The 17,103-nt window shown below is 58.0% G+C and overlaps 1 protein-coding gene and 1 long non-coding RNA gene across 14 annotated transcripts in view; one reads left to right on the top strand and one right to left on the bottom strand.

Annotated features, from left to right (window-relative positions):
* Positions 1-12,589, bottom strand: part of LPIN1 (lipin 1) — a 126,604-nt gene extending 114,015 nt beyond the window's left edge. For 3 of the 13 annotated variants that reach the window (XM_089326781.1, XM_051827802.3, XM_008254749.5), the window contains exon 1: positions 12,385-12,572. In XM_089326781.1, the coding sequence (XP_089182907.1) occupies positions 12,385-12,465 (81 nt within the window). In that variant the 5' untranslated portion in view covers positions 12,466-12,572. Of the gene's footprint in view, positions 1-12,384 lie in introns of all 13 variants that reach the window. The other 10 variants (XM_089326782.1, XM_051827807.3, XM_017340887.4 and 7 more) reach the window with 6 other exon arrangements.
* LOC149128198 (uncharacterized) lies at positions 10,364-14,462 on the top strand. Its single transcript, XR_016229551.1, has 2 exons — positions 10,364-10,792; positions 11,624-14,462. It is a non-coding gene; the product is annotated as an uncharacterized LOC149128198 (long non-coding RNA).
* Positions 14,463-17,103: the final 2,641 nt, after the last annotated feature.

The raw sequence follows: 17,103 nt of genomic DNA on the forward strand, positions 1-17,103 counted from the left end.
GGGCCCAACTAGAGTCACAGGGCAGCGTCACAAATGGCAAACTGCGCTTCCCAAGGAGCCTGCTACCCACTGCGGGAGCTGCTCCGCTGCCCACTGTGTTTGCTGGGCCTGTCCTCTAACCAGCTGCTGGGTCCCAGGCGACCAGACACACACAGCCCGATTTCTGTTCTCACGAACTTCACAGCCTCATGGGAAGCAGGCAGCCAGTGATGCGTCCACAGGTGGACGTCCATTACTGTGGCACAGAGGGATCTGTTTGGTCTCAGGGGTAGGAATTTCACAAAGAAAGTGACGTGAGAATTGACAGCTGCAGAACAAAAGCCCCCTGGACCAAGAGGTGGGAGGGGACACTGTGAACAAGGGCGAAGACATGAAGGTCCAATGTGCATGTGATGGGAGTAGGGTTGTGTTTCCAGTCCCGACCCAGGAACACCAGCAGGGCTGTAACTAAACAGATGCCTGCAGCCCAAGCCCACGGATTCCGAGTTTGTCCCATGTGGAAGCTCTGAGAGAAGACAAGATTCCCACGAGGCTGGAGAAGACAGCATCCCAACTCTGAGTGTGAGGCCACACTAGCTGCCAAGCCAGCAGGTCCTCCTCCAGGACCAACACCCCAGGGTCCCACATACCATCAAGTGTCTGCCGCCCAGGACATTTCCAAAGGTGGACTCAAGGGAGAACGGTGTCCCTCCTGCTCTTCTCCACCCCCACCTCAACTCCCACCCCTAAGAAGAGGGCTAGGGCATGAGCTAAAGCTAAGACAAGGGCCAATGTTAGGGCTAGGGACGATCTGAGAGACAAGTGAGCCCAAGCCCGTGTGTGTTTAACTGTGTTGTGATTAGGCGCGTATTCTCAAAGCTGTGCATTCTCAGGTGTCCTAGGATCGGCTGGAGATGAGCACCAGCCTGCTGAGACGGTCCCCGCTGGAGAATCAGTCCCTATCCCTAAGCACCACGGCCAAGCAGAGACGCGCACGCCAGGAGAACTGGCTCCCATGAGGGTTAAAGTTCACCTTGCTTCGCTGTCCAGTGACATAGCAAGGCAGCATTTTCAGTGGAGGGAGCAGGGTCGGTGAAGCAGGGAATTATGGCTTCATGGCTAGGGGTGAGGCCCAGTCAGCCACCACCCCTAAGTCCCTCTGAGCGTAGACAGGAGCTAATGATCCTTACATCCACTGATACGGTAAAATACAGAAGATACCTGTCATGGCCTGGCACCTAGGGGGCGCTCTGTAAACAAAAACAAGAACAAACCTACGTGCTTGTCATCTTGAAGCCACTTTGAATTACCCATAAATTAGCCAAAGCTCACCTGCTTGCAAAATCCTGTAACACAAGCCAGCTGCTCAAACCCAGTGTTCAAGACACAAGACTGACTGTTCTTTCTCTTTCCATCTGGTGACCTTTCACCTACTGGGCCTTTCTTGTTGGACAACACCCAGACACTCGATCCTAGCTTGCTGCACTGTTAACTTCGAAGTGTCTATCAAATGGTTATTTATAAATGCAATTTCTACCCGGGGTCATATTAGGTGAAGATGCCAACTAGCCAAGTCCCTTTCTCCTTTATTTTGAATTGCTTTGAAATTCAAATCACCTTATCCTGGATGAAGATAACCAACTCAAGAATGCCAAGGAAACTTTTATTGTTGGTTGAAAATGTTTTACAGATTAACTCATTTCCCAGGTGGCAACACTCCCCCAACACACACACACACACACACACACACTCACGGCGGAGGGGTGTGATCCCACCCAAGTGTGTCCTGTCCTGGGTCTCGGTGTGGTGGCGCCCTCTAGAGGGCATTTCTGGGCCAGGACACTGCACCCATGGAGCAAAGGAGGAAGGGGTGGGGTCGGAGCGATGCTGTAGGATGTGCAAGCCCATCGTTCCCAGCCACTGCCACGTGGGAATCCTCCAGTCGGACGCACGGAGAGTGCTCCTCCCTGTTGTTCCAGAAAGAACCACACCTGTGCCTCCAGAGGGGTAGGCTTGTGAGGCCTCCGGGAGACTGGGCTTCCTGAAGAGAGGGGACGAGGAGGTGGCCGGGAAGACAAGCAAGCTGGAGGAGGGAGGCGCCAGGCTCACCGTCTCCGTGGCTTGCTCCGTTTTCGCCCCATTTCTGGGGAGGGCCTGCAGGCACTTGCATTTATGATGAGGTTCTGCACTGGGGAGTGCCGGCGTGGCCACACATGGTCAGGCTCCACTCCCTGGGCCACTCGCTGCAGGACACAGGGCCTCCCGTGGGCAGCATCGACGAAAAGGGCCACCCTGGATGCACAAACTCACCGAAGGGCCCTTTCCTCCCGACGGCCCAGCCAGCCTCCCACCGAAGCGCAGCAGAGTTGGGGGACAGCCCCTAACTGTCCCCAGCGCACCACTCTAAGAACCTTAGCCGTGAGGCCAGTGCTGTGGCACAGTAGGTTAAGCCTCCACCTGCAGCGCCAGCATCCATATATATGTGCATTGGTTCTAGTCCCGGCTGCTCCTCTTCTGATCCAGCTCTCTGCTGTGGCCTGGGAAAGCAGTAGAGGATGGCTCAAGTCCTTGGGCCCCTGCACCCGCGTGGGAGACCCGGAAGCAGCTCCTGGCTTTGGATCGGCCCAGCTCTGGCCATTGCAGACATTTGGGGAGTGAACCAGAAATGGAAGACTTTCCTATCTCTCCCTCTCTCTAACTCTACCTCTTAAATAAACAAATAAAATCTTTAAAAAGAAAGAAAGGGAAAAAAACAGAACCTCAGCAGCCTGCCATGGTCTGCTTTATAAAGTGCCTGTCAGAAGCCACCCACCTGACACAGCTGTTCCCCAGCCCTGCCCGCCGCACACACGACAGCGCGCTGAGCTGCCTCGGAGCGGTCACCCCTGCTCGTGCAATGGCCCGTGCAGAGGCTCAAGGGGTGGCGTCCAGATTCCCTGCTGACTGCTCGGCGCTGCACACGAGGTCTGCCACCCAGATCTCCTGACCTCGCCCGCTCCACGCTCTCCCCCCACTCAACAGGATTCTCTTTTCTAAAGAGTCTCATTGTCTTCATCCTGGCAAGAGTAAACTCTCCCAGAGCTCAGAGACCAAGCCCTCCTGCACTGCCATAGGGGAAGTCGCCTCCTCCTCGGGTCCTGGCCGCAGCCACAGCCTCTGGGGGGTCTCAGCAGACACACCCCGGGAGTCTGAGAACACCCTGCCTCCCCGTCGGTACTGAGCACAGAAAGACACCAGGTACTTTTCTTCCAAACTTGCAATTCTCACCTGCTTATGCACTTCATCAAATCCAGAAAGGATTTCAAACAACTTAGGAGAAAAAAGAAAGAACAAGGGATAGAATTAACAGCAGATCAAAGCCTCGATGAGACTGAATGACACGGAAAGAACCGGAGGGAACTACTCCGAGTCTAGACACGAGATAATCCGCACGAATCTCGGCTGCGGGCAGCTGGGACACAGAGGAAGAATGAGTAACGGGGGCCAGTGCTGAGCTGTAACAGGGGCCAGTGCTGAGCCGTAACGGGTTAAGCTGCTGCCTGCGGTGCCCGCACCCCATATGGGTGTCCGTTCAAGTCCCAGCTGCTCCACTTCCTGTCCAGCTCTCTGCTGTGGCCTGGGAAAGCAGCAGAAGTTGGCCCCAGTGCTTGGGCCCCTGCACCCACCCGGGAGACCTGCAGGAAGCTTCTGGCTTCAGCCTGGCCCAGCCCCGGTTGGTGCAGCCATCTGGGGAGGGAGCCAGCAGATGGAAGATCTCTCTGTCTTCTCTCTCCCTCTCTATAACTCTGCCTTTCAATAAATAAATAAATTCATTAAAAAAAACACAAAAGCATGGAATAACAAGGTCTTCGTCAGGAGAAGGGCCCGGATGGATTCATCTCTAGAGGCAATCCAGAAACAGCAATCAGAACAAGTGTATTCCAAACCAAAATGCAAAGGGAAGTGCCAAGCGCTCTCTGATGGGAGGCTGGGAAACTAGACTTTGAGTCTGGTTCTGCTGTAGACGTGCCTAGAGGAGATTCTTTCTAGCCCCTGGCAGACTCAGTCTCCCCATCTGCAAAATGGGCCTGCGCCAGACAGGTCCTCAAACTCTGCCTTGTTAACTCTGCTAACAAGCAGTGACCCGCGGCACAAGGACATTTTACAGAGTTGGTTTAAGCGAGGAGGGAGTCAGGGGTCAGACAACTCCACGCTGGAAGTGGAGACACCAGGGGCAGGTTTTCCCAGCGCAGGCTGCGGAGCTACGCAGATCCTGCTTAGCTTGGCTCCTCTGACGGGCGCTTGCGTGGTCCATCCCATCGCCGAAGCCCTGGATACAGGCCGGAGAGATCAGGGCAGCTTCTGATTGCCCAGGCACAGATTTCAATTGTCTTTTAGGAAATCGCTCCAATTCAGCGTCCAGTGTTTGCAAATCAGCAAGATGCAGGCCTAACCAGCTGCGTCTGCGTGGTGTTTCTCCTGCATTTACACTCACAGCCCCACCGCCTGCTCCACAGCCCCGCGGCGGGCGGGCGGGGGAAGCCACAGAGGGCCAGAGTGTGTGCACCGCCCGAGGCAGCAGAGCGTCCCATGTGTTCTCCCCGCCCTACGGCTCAGGAACCCGAACCTCTCCCCGCTCCTCCCTTTGTCACCCGCAGCCTGGTGTGAGGGTCCGCCCCGGAGCTCCCCCCACCATGCGCCACGCCCACATTCTCGGGCAGCACCTGCCCACTCCCTCGGAGTCCAGGCCGGCTTCGTGCGCCCTGGGATGCCGCGGCCTCTGCGCCTCCCACAGCAGCTCCGGCCGCTCCCAGTCTCAGCTCCAGCGCCTGGGCCTCGGCCTCCCCTCAGCTCTTCCTCACGTCGGCTCCACCCTCCCCACTCCCTGCCTGCTGAGCCCCCCGCATCCCTCACCTGCTTCTGTCAGGTAGGAAGTCAGTTATGAGCTTATGTGTGTGTGACATAAAGGCCTAAAGAGAAGACATCTATGTCCAGCACATGCATCTGCATCTCAAAGTCATCCTGACAATGCTTCAGGGGCAGCCGGGTATTCGCATCCTGCCCTGCCCCCTTCTACCTGACAAATCTTCCACCATCTCCCAGGTGCAGCCCAGTATCTGCATCTCAAACACCCTGCTCCGGATCCCCATTCTCCAGGGGGTCCTGCTCACCCTTCCTCTGAACCCAGGACGGCACCAGCTAGGCTTCCTCCTGTCTGATACCTTCAGGGGAAAACTCAGATAGTTTTTCTATTTACATCCAAAAAGCCCTTTGTTCCAAGAGGAGCAGAGGTGGGGAAGCAAGACCCATCTCCTTAAAAATCCCCAGCCTCAACCGGACTGCACGCTCAGCCCTCTGCCTCTCTGCTGAGCCGCCCGCCTGGTCTGGCCAGGTGTAATCTCTCCACTCAACCATGTAACCTCTCCCCCCACCCCCAGTCCAAGCGACTGCACACTACCTCTCAGGTCCTGTCTGGAGAGGTGCCCATCCATCCTTACGGATGTCCCTTCCCTAAAAAACCTTGCTATTTTACCTCCCACTACTCTCTGTCTCACGCCTGAATTCTTTCTTGCACGAAGACAAGAACCCTGCAATTTCTCCGGTAACACTTCCAGTGCTGCAGCCCTATGAGCCACCCACGATGTCCTCCTGTGCGCCATGTTTTCCAGTCCTCGCCTGAGGTGCTTTACTCAACTGCCAGCTTGTTTTCTGCAGCCCCAGTGAAAGTGTGGCCCCCAGGAGGGCAGGGCCGTCTTTTCTACTCATTGCTCCATCTCCAGGGCTTATAGGGGCCTGGGTAATTAGTGGAGGCCTCATACTCCGTGCCAGGTCTCACTGCACCCTAGCGGGTAAAGCTGCCGCCTACAGTGCCAGCATCCCATATGGTCACTGGTTTGAGTCCCGGCTGCTCCACTTCCGATCCAGCTCTCTGCTATGGCCTGGGGTAGCAGTAGAAGATGGCCCAAGTCCCTAGGCCTCTCACTCACGTAGGAGACCCGGAAGAAGCTCCTGGCTCCTGGCTTGGGACTGGCCCAGTGCTGCCCACTTCCTGTGGTTGTGGCCATTTGGGGAGTGAGCTAGCACATGGAAGGCTTCTCTCTCTGCCTCTCTGTAACTCTGCCTTTCAAATAAATAAATAAAGCTTTGAAAAATGTATGAACACTCCATGCTAGAATGGATGCACAAACGGAAAGACAGCATTCTTGGATGATATGTGCTAAGTTGAGCATGGGTGCCAGCTGACATAAGACTGTCAACTTTATAAGATTTATTTATTTGAAAAGAGTTAGGGAGAGAGACAGAGAGAGACAGAGAGTGATCTCCCATCTGCTGGTTCACAACCCAAATAGCTGGAAGTGCTGGGACTGAGCCCGCCTGCAGCCAGGAGTCAGGAGCTTCATCCAGGTCTCCTGCATGGGTGGCAGGGGCCCAAGCACATGGGCCATCTTCCACTGCTTTCCCAGGCACATTAGCAGGCAACTGGATCAGAATCAGAGCAGCTGGGACTTGAACCAGCACCCATGTGGGATGCCGGCATCTCAGGTGGAAAGTTAACCTGCTGTGCCACTGTGCGGGCCCCAAAGTTGTCAACTTAATCTTAGGAAAGAAGGAGGAGGAGGAAGAGACAGGGAGGAGCACCTGCTACGGCAGTCATTTCATCAGTGAAACACACTTGAATCTCTCCAAAATGCACCGTCAGGAGGACCAGCATCCACACGCCACGCAGCACTGTCTTGGGGATCAGGATACTTTGCCTCCAAAACCTGTCTCCCCTCCCCCAACCCCCTGTGCGACCCTCCGGTGCTCCTCCTAAAAGGCTGAGTGCCATCACTGGGCTGGCCCTGGCTGCAGCCGGCGCACCTGCTTACATCAGCACCATGCCTGGCGCTGGAGACAGTGCGGCTCCCAGCTGCAGGCACTCAGCTCAGCACAGGGAATTCTCAAGAGTTAATATTTTCTCCCACAGCGTCTCCTAACACATTTTCCCCACAGCTGCTCAGAGAAAAACATCCTAAAACTCTATAACAACTCACCTCATTTGCCCCCATCCTAAGCTCATAAAGCGGATTTATGAGACTCCGTTTTAACGATGCAGAACCCAGGGCTCAGAGAGGCTAAAAGCAACTTGGCTGAGGGCAGCCGCTCAGTTTACAAGTGGCAGGGCCGGACTTCCAACAGCCGAGTTTTACCACCCTGGGCGCCTTCCCCAGCTGCAAAGGTGTTGTTCATTAACGTTAAATGCCAGCCCTGCAGGGCGGGGGGGGGGGGGCAGGTGCAGGGGAACAGCCAGTCGGGTCTCCCCGACCACATCTGTGACCATCTTCTCTCCACGGGAAGGCGGAGTCACGGATGACCAGGGTGGGCTGTGGCTGTGGCTCCTGGTCCCTCATTCCCCCGTTCAGCGCCAGGCACACCAGCCTGGAAAAGCGTGGCTCACAAGGGGTCTCCTTCCATAGCACCATTGCCCGGATATCTGAACTTTATCATGTACAGCACACCCAGCCCAGCCGTGGCCTCGCGCTCGCAAACACACAGCTCAGCAACTCTAAATACCAGAGGGCGAAATCCTGCCACGTGCATTTCCTGTGATCTAGACTGAAGCTGTCCAGGGGGGCTGGGAGTCTGTGGGTCCCCAGGACGTAGGTAGAATGTCCCTCACAAGCAGACTGACAGCTGTGGCTGGAAAGCTGTCTCCAGACCGACCGGCCTCTCCCCCACAAACGGCTTCTTGTGCAACAAGTGTGACCTTGCGGTTTTACATCACGCCTCCAAGTTAGCTGCAATCTTCCACGTAGAACTAGCAGAGGAGGGGGCTGAGCCGCTAAGGAGACAGAGGGTCTCCAACAGACCCCCGCTAGCTGCACAAGCCCCAAGCCAATCAACATACAGTATGTGACCCCTCCCGTCCAGTGGGCGCCTGCACAGAATGCCTTAAAACCCCGGGCACTCCCTCAAAGCCAGCGTCCCGTTCGGGCACTCCGCCTGCTCTCCTCTCGGCCCAGATGTTTTCTGTCAAATAAAACTTTCTGCCTCTTTGCAAATTGTTTCCTGGCTTTTTACACTAAGCTGAGGGAAAGAAGCCGCCAGACTCACTCCTGCAACCGCCCTCCGCCTGCCGAATGGTAACATAGACCACGTGTTCTCCTGAGCTCCCAGGCCTGGCATGGGGCAGGGCAGGACAATGACAGGTTGGACTGCATCGTGTGGGACCCCACAAAGCACTTGGACTCCCACAGCTCATTGGAACCTCACAGTGCAGGAAGGAAACTAAGTCCTTCAATGAAGTGGCTTTGTTGGAAACTGCCTTAGACACACTGCCCTAGCCCTGACCCCAGGGAAGGGGAGACCAGTAGGACCCAGCCCCACCCTGCGTTTCCAGTAGAAAGGACCTTTCGGTGGGAGGCTGGCGTTGGGCACTCCCATACCAGAGTGCCAGTGTGAGTCCTGGTTGTTCTGCTTCTGATCCAGCTCCCTGCTAATGCATCCAGGAAAGCAGCAGAAGATGGGCCAAGTGCTTGGGCCCACTTCTACCCCCATGGGAAACATGGTGGATGGACACCCAGATGGAGTTCCTGGCTCCTGGCTTCGGCCTGGCCCAGCCCCGGCCATTGTAGCCATTCGGGGAGTGAAACAGTGGATGGAAAATCAGTCAGTCTGTCTGTCTGTCTCTCTCTCTCTCTCTCAATCTACCTTACAAATTGTAGGGGGGAAGGCTCCAGAGGCAGGTGCTTGGCCTTAAAAAAAAGTGTGCTAAGGAGGGGGCTTGTCTCATCCCAGATGCCCGTGACAGTAAAAAGGGCATTGCAAATAATTAATCAGGACCACGGTGGGCACTCAGCTGGCAGGCAAACCAGGACACATGGCCCAGCGGTAAGGGTCAGCCAGGCTGCCTGTTAGGTGCTGTGGGGACACCGAGATGGAGACATCCCCACTGGAGCCCCCGCTGGTGGGAGGAAGTTCCAGAACTCCGAGGCAGAGGAGGAAGGTGCAGCCGAGTCCTTGTCGCCCGCATTCCATCTCCACGGAGAAACAAAACCTGTTCCCACCAGACGCAGGACGAGCACGAAGCGAAGAGGCTTGAGGTGCATCACCCTGCAGGAGGGCGGGGAGCCCCAGCCCCCACCACTGTCACAAGTTCACTGGGCCTGGGCCGGAGCCCTGTGCGGGTGCACAACAGGTGGGCCCCGTCTCTGTGGGGAGATCAGGTGCAAGCACGGAGCAGCCTGGAGCCCCCAGCAGGGCTCGCCCGCTGCTGGGCTGAGGGCATTCGCCCTGCCTTCTCGTCACCAGCAAAGTCACATCAGGCCATGTGGTCCTGGCAGCAGGGAGGTGGCTGTCCTGTGGGCGGTGGCAAAGTGACACCTCCCGGGGAAGTTCAAGGCCTCCCGACCACTGACCTCGGGGCAGGGTCAGCCGGGGCCCAGGACACTGAGCTGAGCAGAGACCTAAAGTTCAGCTTCTACACCCTGGCCTGCCAAGGCCCCGTGGGCTTTGCTCCTGGTGGTTTTCTCTGTCTACACACACGTACACTGAGAGAGCCCTCCCGGGACCAGCGGGGCAAGCTACACAGGTGCTTCCAGTTGGCTGAGGCCCTGGGGGGAGGTGGGTCCTTCCCTTGAGCTTGTCTTTCCTCGATGCTGGGCCACCTCCAAGGGGCATGGGGAAGGGGGCCCACGAGGGGGTTGCCCACGAGGCTTCTGGGCTGTGGAGCCAGGGGAGTGCAAGCAGCAAGCGCGTGCTCGGGCAGCTGGGGGCCCAGACCCTACCCCTTCCCCTGGGCCTGGGGTCCTGATTGGGCTCTCCCTGGGGATCCGATCCCACTGGTCTGGATCTCCTGCAGTGCTGGGGTGAACGGTGGCCACCTCTGCAGAGCACCTGGGAGCGCTGGGTTAGTAAGCCTTACATGCCTCGTTTTACAGACGAAAACACGCTCCAGCAAATCAAAACGTGACCCTGGCATGGCTGCGTGAAAGCGCAGGCCCTCGCTCTGGGCCTCAGGCTTGGCTTCTGAGTGCCTGGCTGGAGGAATGTCACCGTGCACGCCTCATCGAAGGGACAAGAAAGTCCACGTGGCCTAAGAGCAGCTCCTGCAGACTTAGCTTAAGGGGAACGCCCTGTGCTCTCACCCCACCTCTGCCCAGCCACAGCGAGGAGGCTCCTGGCCTTTTTGCTCTGTTTGTTGAACTCCTAGCCCTCCTCCAAGGCTTGGCTCAAATGCTCGCTTCTCAGATGTCGCCTCCCAGGCCCTTCCAGGTCAGCACCCTGGGAACTTTGCAGGAGCCTGCTGCAACCCCACCCACCCACATTCCGCCTCAGCCTCCTGGGGGAGCAGGGGCAGGCTCTGCCCATCTCCCCAGCCCCCATGGGGCCCTGTACACACTCGGGGCCCAGCGTCTCTGGGAATGGCTGTGGCCAGCACCATGGTGGAGGGTGCCAATCCAGCAGGTGCCTCCGAGGGCTTGCGATGCTGCCAGCTGCCCTCTCCCAGCCCTGTGGCAGCTGCGCCACTTCTACCGCCCCAGAAGCCAGCCAGCCTCGCCTGGGCTGCCCGCCAAGACAGCTGCAGCGCCTGCCCAGGCCAGATCTCCTGCGGGCTCCCCGGTTTCCCCGAACTGCAGTCTGCCCATCTGGGCTTTGCCTCAGATTCCTGGTTGGCATCCTAGTTCCTCGGCTTTGCCGAAGCCCCCAATCCTGGGCCCAGCCTGGCCCAGCCCTCCAGCAGGGGAAGGAAGCCGGTCTCTCACCAGAGCTGCAGCCAGGCCCTGGGGAGCGCTGAGGAGCTGCCCACCCCACACAGCAGGTGAGGTGGGGCGGACACCTCCAGGAGAAGCAGGTAACCCTGGGAACCCCAGCACCCCGCTGTGCCCTGGAGGCCTGGCTCCCTGGGGAGTAGAGAGTCACAGGCCCTGCACAGAGGCAGCCAGCAGGGGCATGTAGACCACAGTGGAAGGGGCAAGGGGCCCGCTGAGGGCTTCCACCTGGACTTTCACAGTTCCCTTCAAGACAGAGCTGGAGGGGGTGGGGGGAGGTGGGAAGGGGTGGGGGTGCAGGGGGGCAAATGGTGGATCCGAGATGCTTTCTGTAGCTTAATTCTCAGGGCCTCTGCTGACTGAGCCGAGCCGGGGAGCGCAAAGTTCATTGTCTGATCCACAGTTTAGAGTGATCCCACCTTCCACCGTGTCCTGTAACGAACTGCTTCAAGGAAAAGCACCAAGGCCGATCCTTGGTCATGGCGGCCACGGGGAGGCCCTGGGGGGCGGGCCAGAGCTGGGCTGGGCACCACCCCCACCCATGTACCCCCCCAAGCCCCCACGGATGCATCCCAACTCCACAGCCTGTTCCCTCAGGTGTCAGTGGGACACTGTCAGCGGTCCCCACCCACCCGCCCGCCCAGACTCCTTCACCGCTGGGGTGGAGCCGGCCAGGCCCCTGCGGGTCCTCCCAGGGTGGAAGCGAGACAAAGCCGCTGAATCACCACCACGCGATCAATTTCACTAATGAGCCAGGTGTGGGTGGCCATTCCTCCGCAGGGCACTCCGGGGCGGGGACGCTCCTGTGCTACCTGCACGGGGAGCAAGTTCCGGCCCACAGAGGAGACACCTGCCCCGAGGGCCAAGCGACACTCGGGCCCTCTTCTTCCTCTGTCTCCCTCTCTGCCTTCCAGCTTGAGCACCGACAGCCACCCCTGCCCAGCCTCCTGCCCGACACGGAGCTGAGTGAAGTGACAGCGACAGGTGCTTTGGGGACCGGCTGTAGCGCCCCAGGCTTGCTGCGCCCCTGCTCACGGCACACTTGCTGGCGCCAGCCCAGCCTCCTGCAGCTGAGGCCCAGAGCACAGCATCGCGGGGTCTCTGGGACGCAATATTTGGGGTGAGGCTTTGGCACACGGTCCTCCCTGGAGAAAGCAAGGCCCTGAGCTCCCTGCTACTGAGGGTTCTCTAGTTCCCCCTCTCCAGTGTTGGGGGGGGCACTTATGAACAACCTCTCCCACCCCATGCAAAAACATGCTGTGGCATCCCGGGCAAGGTGACAGCAGGCCACCAGACTGCCCCTGGCTCCAGGATCCCATAGGGCCCATGTCACACCCAGCGTGTCTCTGAGACGGTGCCAGAGTCCCTCCAGCAGGCTGTGCCAACGCTAAACACAAAAGCCGCCACGGTTCCCAGCCCAGCACGCTGGGAACAAAGCGATCACCACACACGTTCCACCTGAGGTGCCGGAGAGTCCCTTAGCACCCGGGCAAGCGCTAAAGCCACCACGCTAAACGCAGCTACCGAAGCAAGAGCCCATCACTCATCCGGGGGCCCATGATGAGGAGCGCTCTGGGCACACTTGACCCCACAGTCCCATCAGCACCCGACATCCACAGGTGGAAGAACGGAGAGTGGCGCCGTGTCTGCAGATGGCCACGTGGCCGGCCCTTACCCACGACCAAGCCGAATCCTGGGGGCTCTTGCCCTGCGAGGAATCCCAGCTGGAGCTGCAGACTCTGTCCTGCTTCGCCATGGCCCGGCCCGAGGGTACTGGCCGCTCTGGGAGAGGAATGTCTCTCGGGCAGCCCGGCCAGACTCTGGGAGGCTGGTGCTTGTGACACGGACACTGGAGCCCGGGGCAGGCTGTGCTCGCCTGTACGCCCGCCCGGAGCGCAGCCAAGTCACAGGGCTCAGCAAAAGAGCAGGGTGTTGAATTGCAAGTCCTTTCCCACCTGCAGACTGGCTGACAAACAACACCGGGAGGCAGAGGTTCCGGAAAGCGCCCCTTTGCTGTCAACTGTGGGCAGGGGCACCGAGGGGAGGGGCGCGCCCCCTGCTGGCCAGCCATGGTGGTACTGGGATCACAGCACCCCAAGGTCACACAGCTCAGGGGGCAGAATGGGACTGGAAGCCCTCTGTGTATTACTTGTGCAGAGGGTTTGGTGGGAGGTGGTGCTGAGCGCAGGGAACCCAACTATGCTTTCCAGACCATGCCCTGTCCTCTTTATATACCACCTGCCTCCCACAAAAGCCCCAGGGAACACTTGCTCTGGCCCTCCAAATTCCTTCGGCCCCTGGGAGGCAGGACTGGGCTCAGCTGCATTTTCCCTATGTCGTTCCCCACACTGTTCCCTGCAGACCCTGCCCTGGGCTCCCCTCCCTAGCAGGGCTCAGCCAGCGTGCTCAGCCCCATTGGCTGGACAACAGCTATTGGGCCACGACTGCTTCCCACGCGCGTGGAGCTGTGCACTGACAATGCATGAGGCCCTGTGGTTTCCACCGCACGCCTGCCGGTGACAGACAGAAAACACATAGACCTCAGCAATGCCGGGAAGTGGCCCCGCAGGCCCTTAATCTAACTCTAACACACAGACCCCCCACCTGGATCCTGGGCTAGGGTGGGAGGGGGTGGTTTCGGCGGAGGCTGGGGCAGAGGGCTGGACGGTGGGCACGGAGGCTTTAGCTGAAGGTGTGGCTGGTGCTCCAGCAGAGCAGGGCTGCAGAAGGGACTTGGAATTCGCACTGGGTGTGTGGCCGTGTGCAGAGCAGGCTGCAGCAGGAGGGTCAGGGAGAGAATGACTGGAGACAGAAGCTGTGGCCACAGGGCACACTGGGCCGCACGCCTCAGCTCCCCTGGCTGGTCCTCATGTCCCTGCAGCCAGTGAGGTGTCTGCTGGCATCTTTATCAACAAAGATTTATTTTTATTTATTTGAAAGTCATTATTACAGAGACAGGGAGAGACAGAGAGGTCTTCCATCCATTGGTTCACTCCCCAAATGACTGCAATGGCCAGGGCTGGGCCAGACCAAAGCCAGGAGTCAGGATCTTCTTCCAGGTCTCCTATGTGGGTGCAGGGGCCCAAACACTTGAGCCATCTTCCACTGCTGTCCCAGGCACATTAGCAGGGAGCTGGATTGGAAGTGGAGAAGCTGGGACTTGAACTGACGCCCATATGGGATGCTGGCGTCACATGCAGCAGTTTTGACAGCTAAGCCACAGCACTGGTGTCCTGCTGGCACCTTTACTCCATGGGCAGCACCGGGCAGCCCCACACTCTAGCTCTCCCCGGCCTTCCCTGCTTTCAGGGTCTCCTTCCTCACTCCCTCCAGTAGGGGCCCTGCTAAGATCTGTCTGGGTTTGTTCTGAGAATGAATTGGGAAAATTGAAGGAAGGAGTCTGGCATGGGGCTGGTATTGTGGCACAGTGGGCTCAGCAGCCTCCGGGATACCAGCATCCCATGTCACAGGACCTGTTCGAGTCCTGGCTGCTCCACTCCTGGCCCAGCGCCCTGCTAACGTGCCACGAAAACAGCAGAGAACGGCCCAAGTGCTTGGGCCCCTACTACCCATGTGGAAGACGCAGATGGAGTTCCAGGCTCCTGGCTTCTGCCTGGTCCAGCCCTGGTCATTGTGGATATTCGGCGAGTGAACCAGCAGATGGGAGACCTTCCCCTCTGTCTCCCTCCCTCTCCCTCTCTCTGTGTGTCTCCACTTTCAAACAAATAAAATAAATCTTTAAAAAGAAAGAAAGAGAGGAGCCTGGCTTTCCCATTGCTTGGGGTATAACTATCCTCACTGCATGTGGCTTATCCATGAGTGCCGGACCCTGGGCCTCTGGGACCCCAGGTCACCACATTCCTGGCCACCCCAGTACTGACGCCCCTGCCCCCCACCCGGGGAGGACGCCCTCCCACAGCCGCAGAGCTGGCCCCGCCCCCATGACCTGGGCTGGCTCCATGGCCCAGCATCCTGAGGTGTCCTCAGGGGAGGGTAATGGCAGGTCCGCGCGACATTTCGGAGCTGGCTCACCAGCGTGTGCACTATTTTTAAGGTGTCCCACTGAGATATTTTGAGAACCTCATGAGCACCGAGAGATAAGATGGTGAGGAAGTGCACCTGGTCCCAGCAGTGCTGGGACAGAACTGACCAAGGCAGGCAGCGGTGGCTCTCAGCCCAGGCGTGAGCCAGGGGGCAGTGGGGCACCGTCCGGGTGGCGCAGGGGAGAGGCAGCTGCAGGTCTTGGCTGTCGGCCTCTGAGTGCAGGGTGGAGTCACTCACACCCCTGTGGGCGGCCTGCGTTGGAGGAGACGGGGGCGGAGGTGACAGAGGGATCCATGTCCCAGTGCTCCCCAGGCCACTGAGAGCTGACACTGGTGCCCAAGGAAGGGAAGTGACCACTGCTGGGGCTCCCTGCCCGCGTCCACTTCCAAGCTTCAGATCAAACCCCCTCTTCCTTGACGCCTCCCCTGATCTCCCCACCCTGGACCTGGGTGGGAAAGGGAAAGAGGTGGGGCCTGGCCCTTCTGAGTCCTGTCTCCTGGATGGACTTACACATCATCTCCAGTTCACACATTCCTCCAGGCCGGGCCATGTCACTTCTCAGAAGAGGAAGCCGAGGGTCAGGGAGATCTGCCTTTTGTTGCCTTAATTAAAATCCCAGAGAGGGGACACTTGGGAGGGAAGAAGGTTTGGAGGTTCACAGTCGAAGATCAGGCATCCGGTGGGGATGGAGGACGGCAGAGAGACAAGGGCGCTCTCCTGCACCCTCCACGTGGCCAGCCCTTACATCAGGATGTGCTCAAGGGGCTGCACCTAGCAACCTAATGCAGCCCAGTGCTTAATCTGTCAACCCTCAACCCCATAACCACTCACGGGAGACTCTGGAGTTTCCACGCCCACGCCAAGCCCTGTGAAAGCCGTAACAGTAGGCCAGGACGCCGTGGGACGCCAGCACCCTTTCCCCTCCCCCCACACCTAGAATGCACTGGGGAGGGTCACTTACCTGCAGGCTCACATCTCATCACCTGGACCACCACAGAGGCCCCCTCCAGACGGGATCCAGGCCTCACTCACTGTTAGGGGTCCATGAGGCCTCTGGGACACAAAGAGTTAAATTCCAAAAACCTGGCAAAATTGGGCACAAAAGGGTAACCCTGGACTGTGGTGTTATTTCACCCGGACATCCCGAGTGGCATCTTAACCCCCACGCCAAACACTTCCCCATATCTCATTAAAAACTTTGTTTGCAAGAAATAGCACATAATTATTCTGATGACTTGGGAGAAACAGAAATTGCACAGTGTCACAGTCTCTCCTCCATTCTACAATCAGAGCTCACGAAAGCAACTGGACAAGACCCCGTCTTTGAAATAAATCTATATCATTGCAGGGCCCATTGCAAAATGAAACAGCAGAGTCCCCCGTTCAGGAATTATGAGGTCCAGTGAGGTAAGCCTGCAATGCCAGCGTCCCAGATGGGCGCCGGTTCGAGTTCTAACTGCTCCACTTCTGATCCAGATCCCTGCTAATGCGCCTGAGAAAGCAGCAGAGAATGGCCCAAGCGTTTGGTCTGCGGCCACCCGTGTGGGAGACCTGGATGGAGCTCCACGCTCCCAGCTTCAGCCTAGACCGGCCCTGGCAACTGCAGCCGTCAGAGGAGTGAACCAGGGCACAGAAGATCAAATATTCTCTCTCTCTCTCCCCCAAATAAATACATCTTTTTAAACATCATGAAGGATTTCAAGATGACAGTGGCAGCACAGGGCCCTTGCTAGCAAAGGGCTCCATTCAGCTACACAGTCACAGGCCCCTGAACCCAGCCCAGGCTCCAGTGACAGCCACAGTACCTCCTGGTGTCTATTCAGTTAGCACACCGCTGTCTCCATTCACGTACCAGACTGAGACTTGGAGAAACAAAGCAAGCGCACATCCTATTGAGCTCAGTGTACTAAGGTTATCCAGAGGGAAGATTACATCACTCGTCACCAGGACGCAACAACAAAAGACAAAAAATAAATAAATAAAAATAAAAGTAGGAGAACTCCCAGGTCTGATTGCAAATCTGTCCCCAGCCAACACCAGGGGTTCTCAGCATGAGATGTTAGGGCCTTTGAGCCCTGAAGTTCTGTGTGCTAAGGAGCTGCCCAAACAGGCCAGCAACGCTTTGTCAAACAGGTACCCAGGCTTCCTCCCGAGGAGGCATTCTCCAAGGCCCGGGAGAGGAGATGCCCGTCAGTGACAGCGAAGTCCCTGGACGCCGCCAGGGCAGCACTGGAGCAGGAACCTGGCAGTGTGTTTCAGCTGGTTCTTTCCAAGCGGGCCGGGGACCTCACGGGCAGGCGACAGAGGCCCAGCGGCCAAGGCCACGAAAGCCCCATGCCTTTGTCTCCTG

The sequence above is a fragment of the Oryctolagus cuniculus genome, chromosome 2, assembly GCF_051225735.1.
Source record: "Oryctolagus cuniculus isolate XC-2025 breed Fujian yellow rabbit chromosome 2, ASM5122573v1, whole genome shotgun sequence".
In the NCBI taxonomy this organism is placed as follows: domain Eukaryota; kingdom Metazoa; phylum Chordata; class Mammalia; order Lagomorpha; family Leporidae; genus Oryctolagus; species Oryctolagus cuniculus.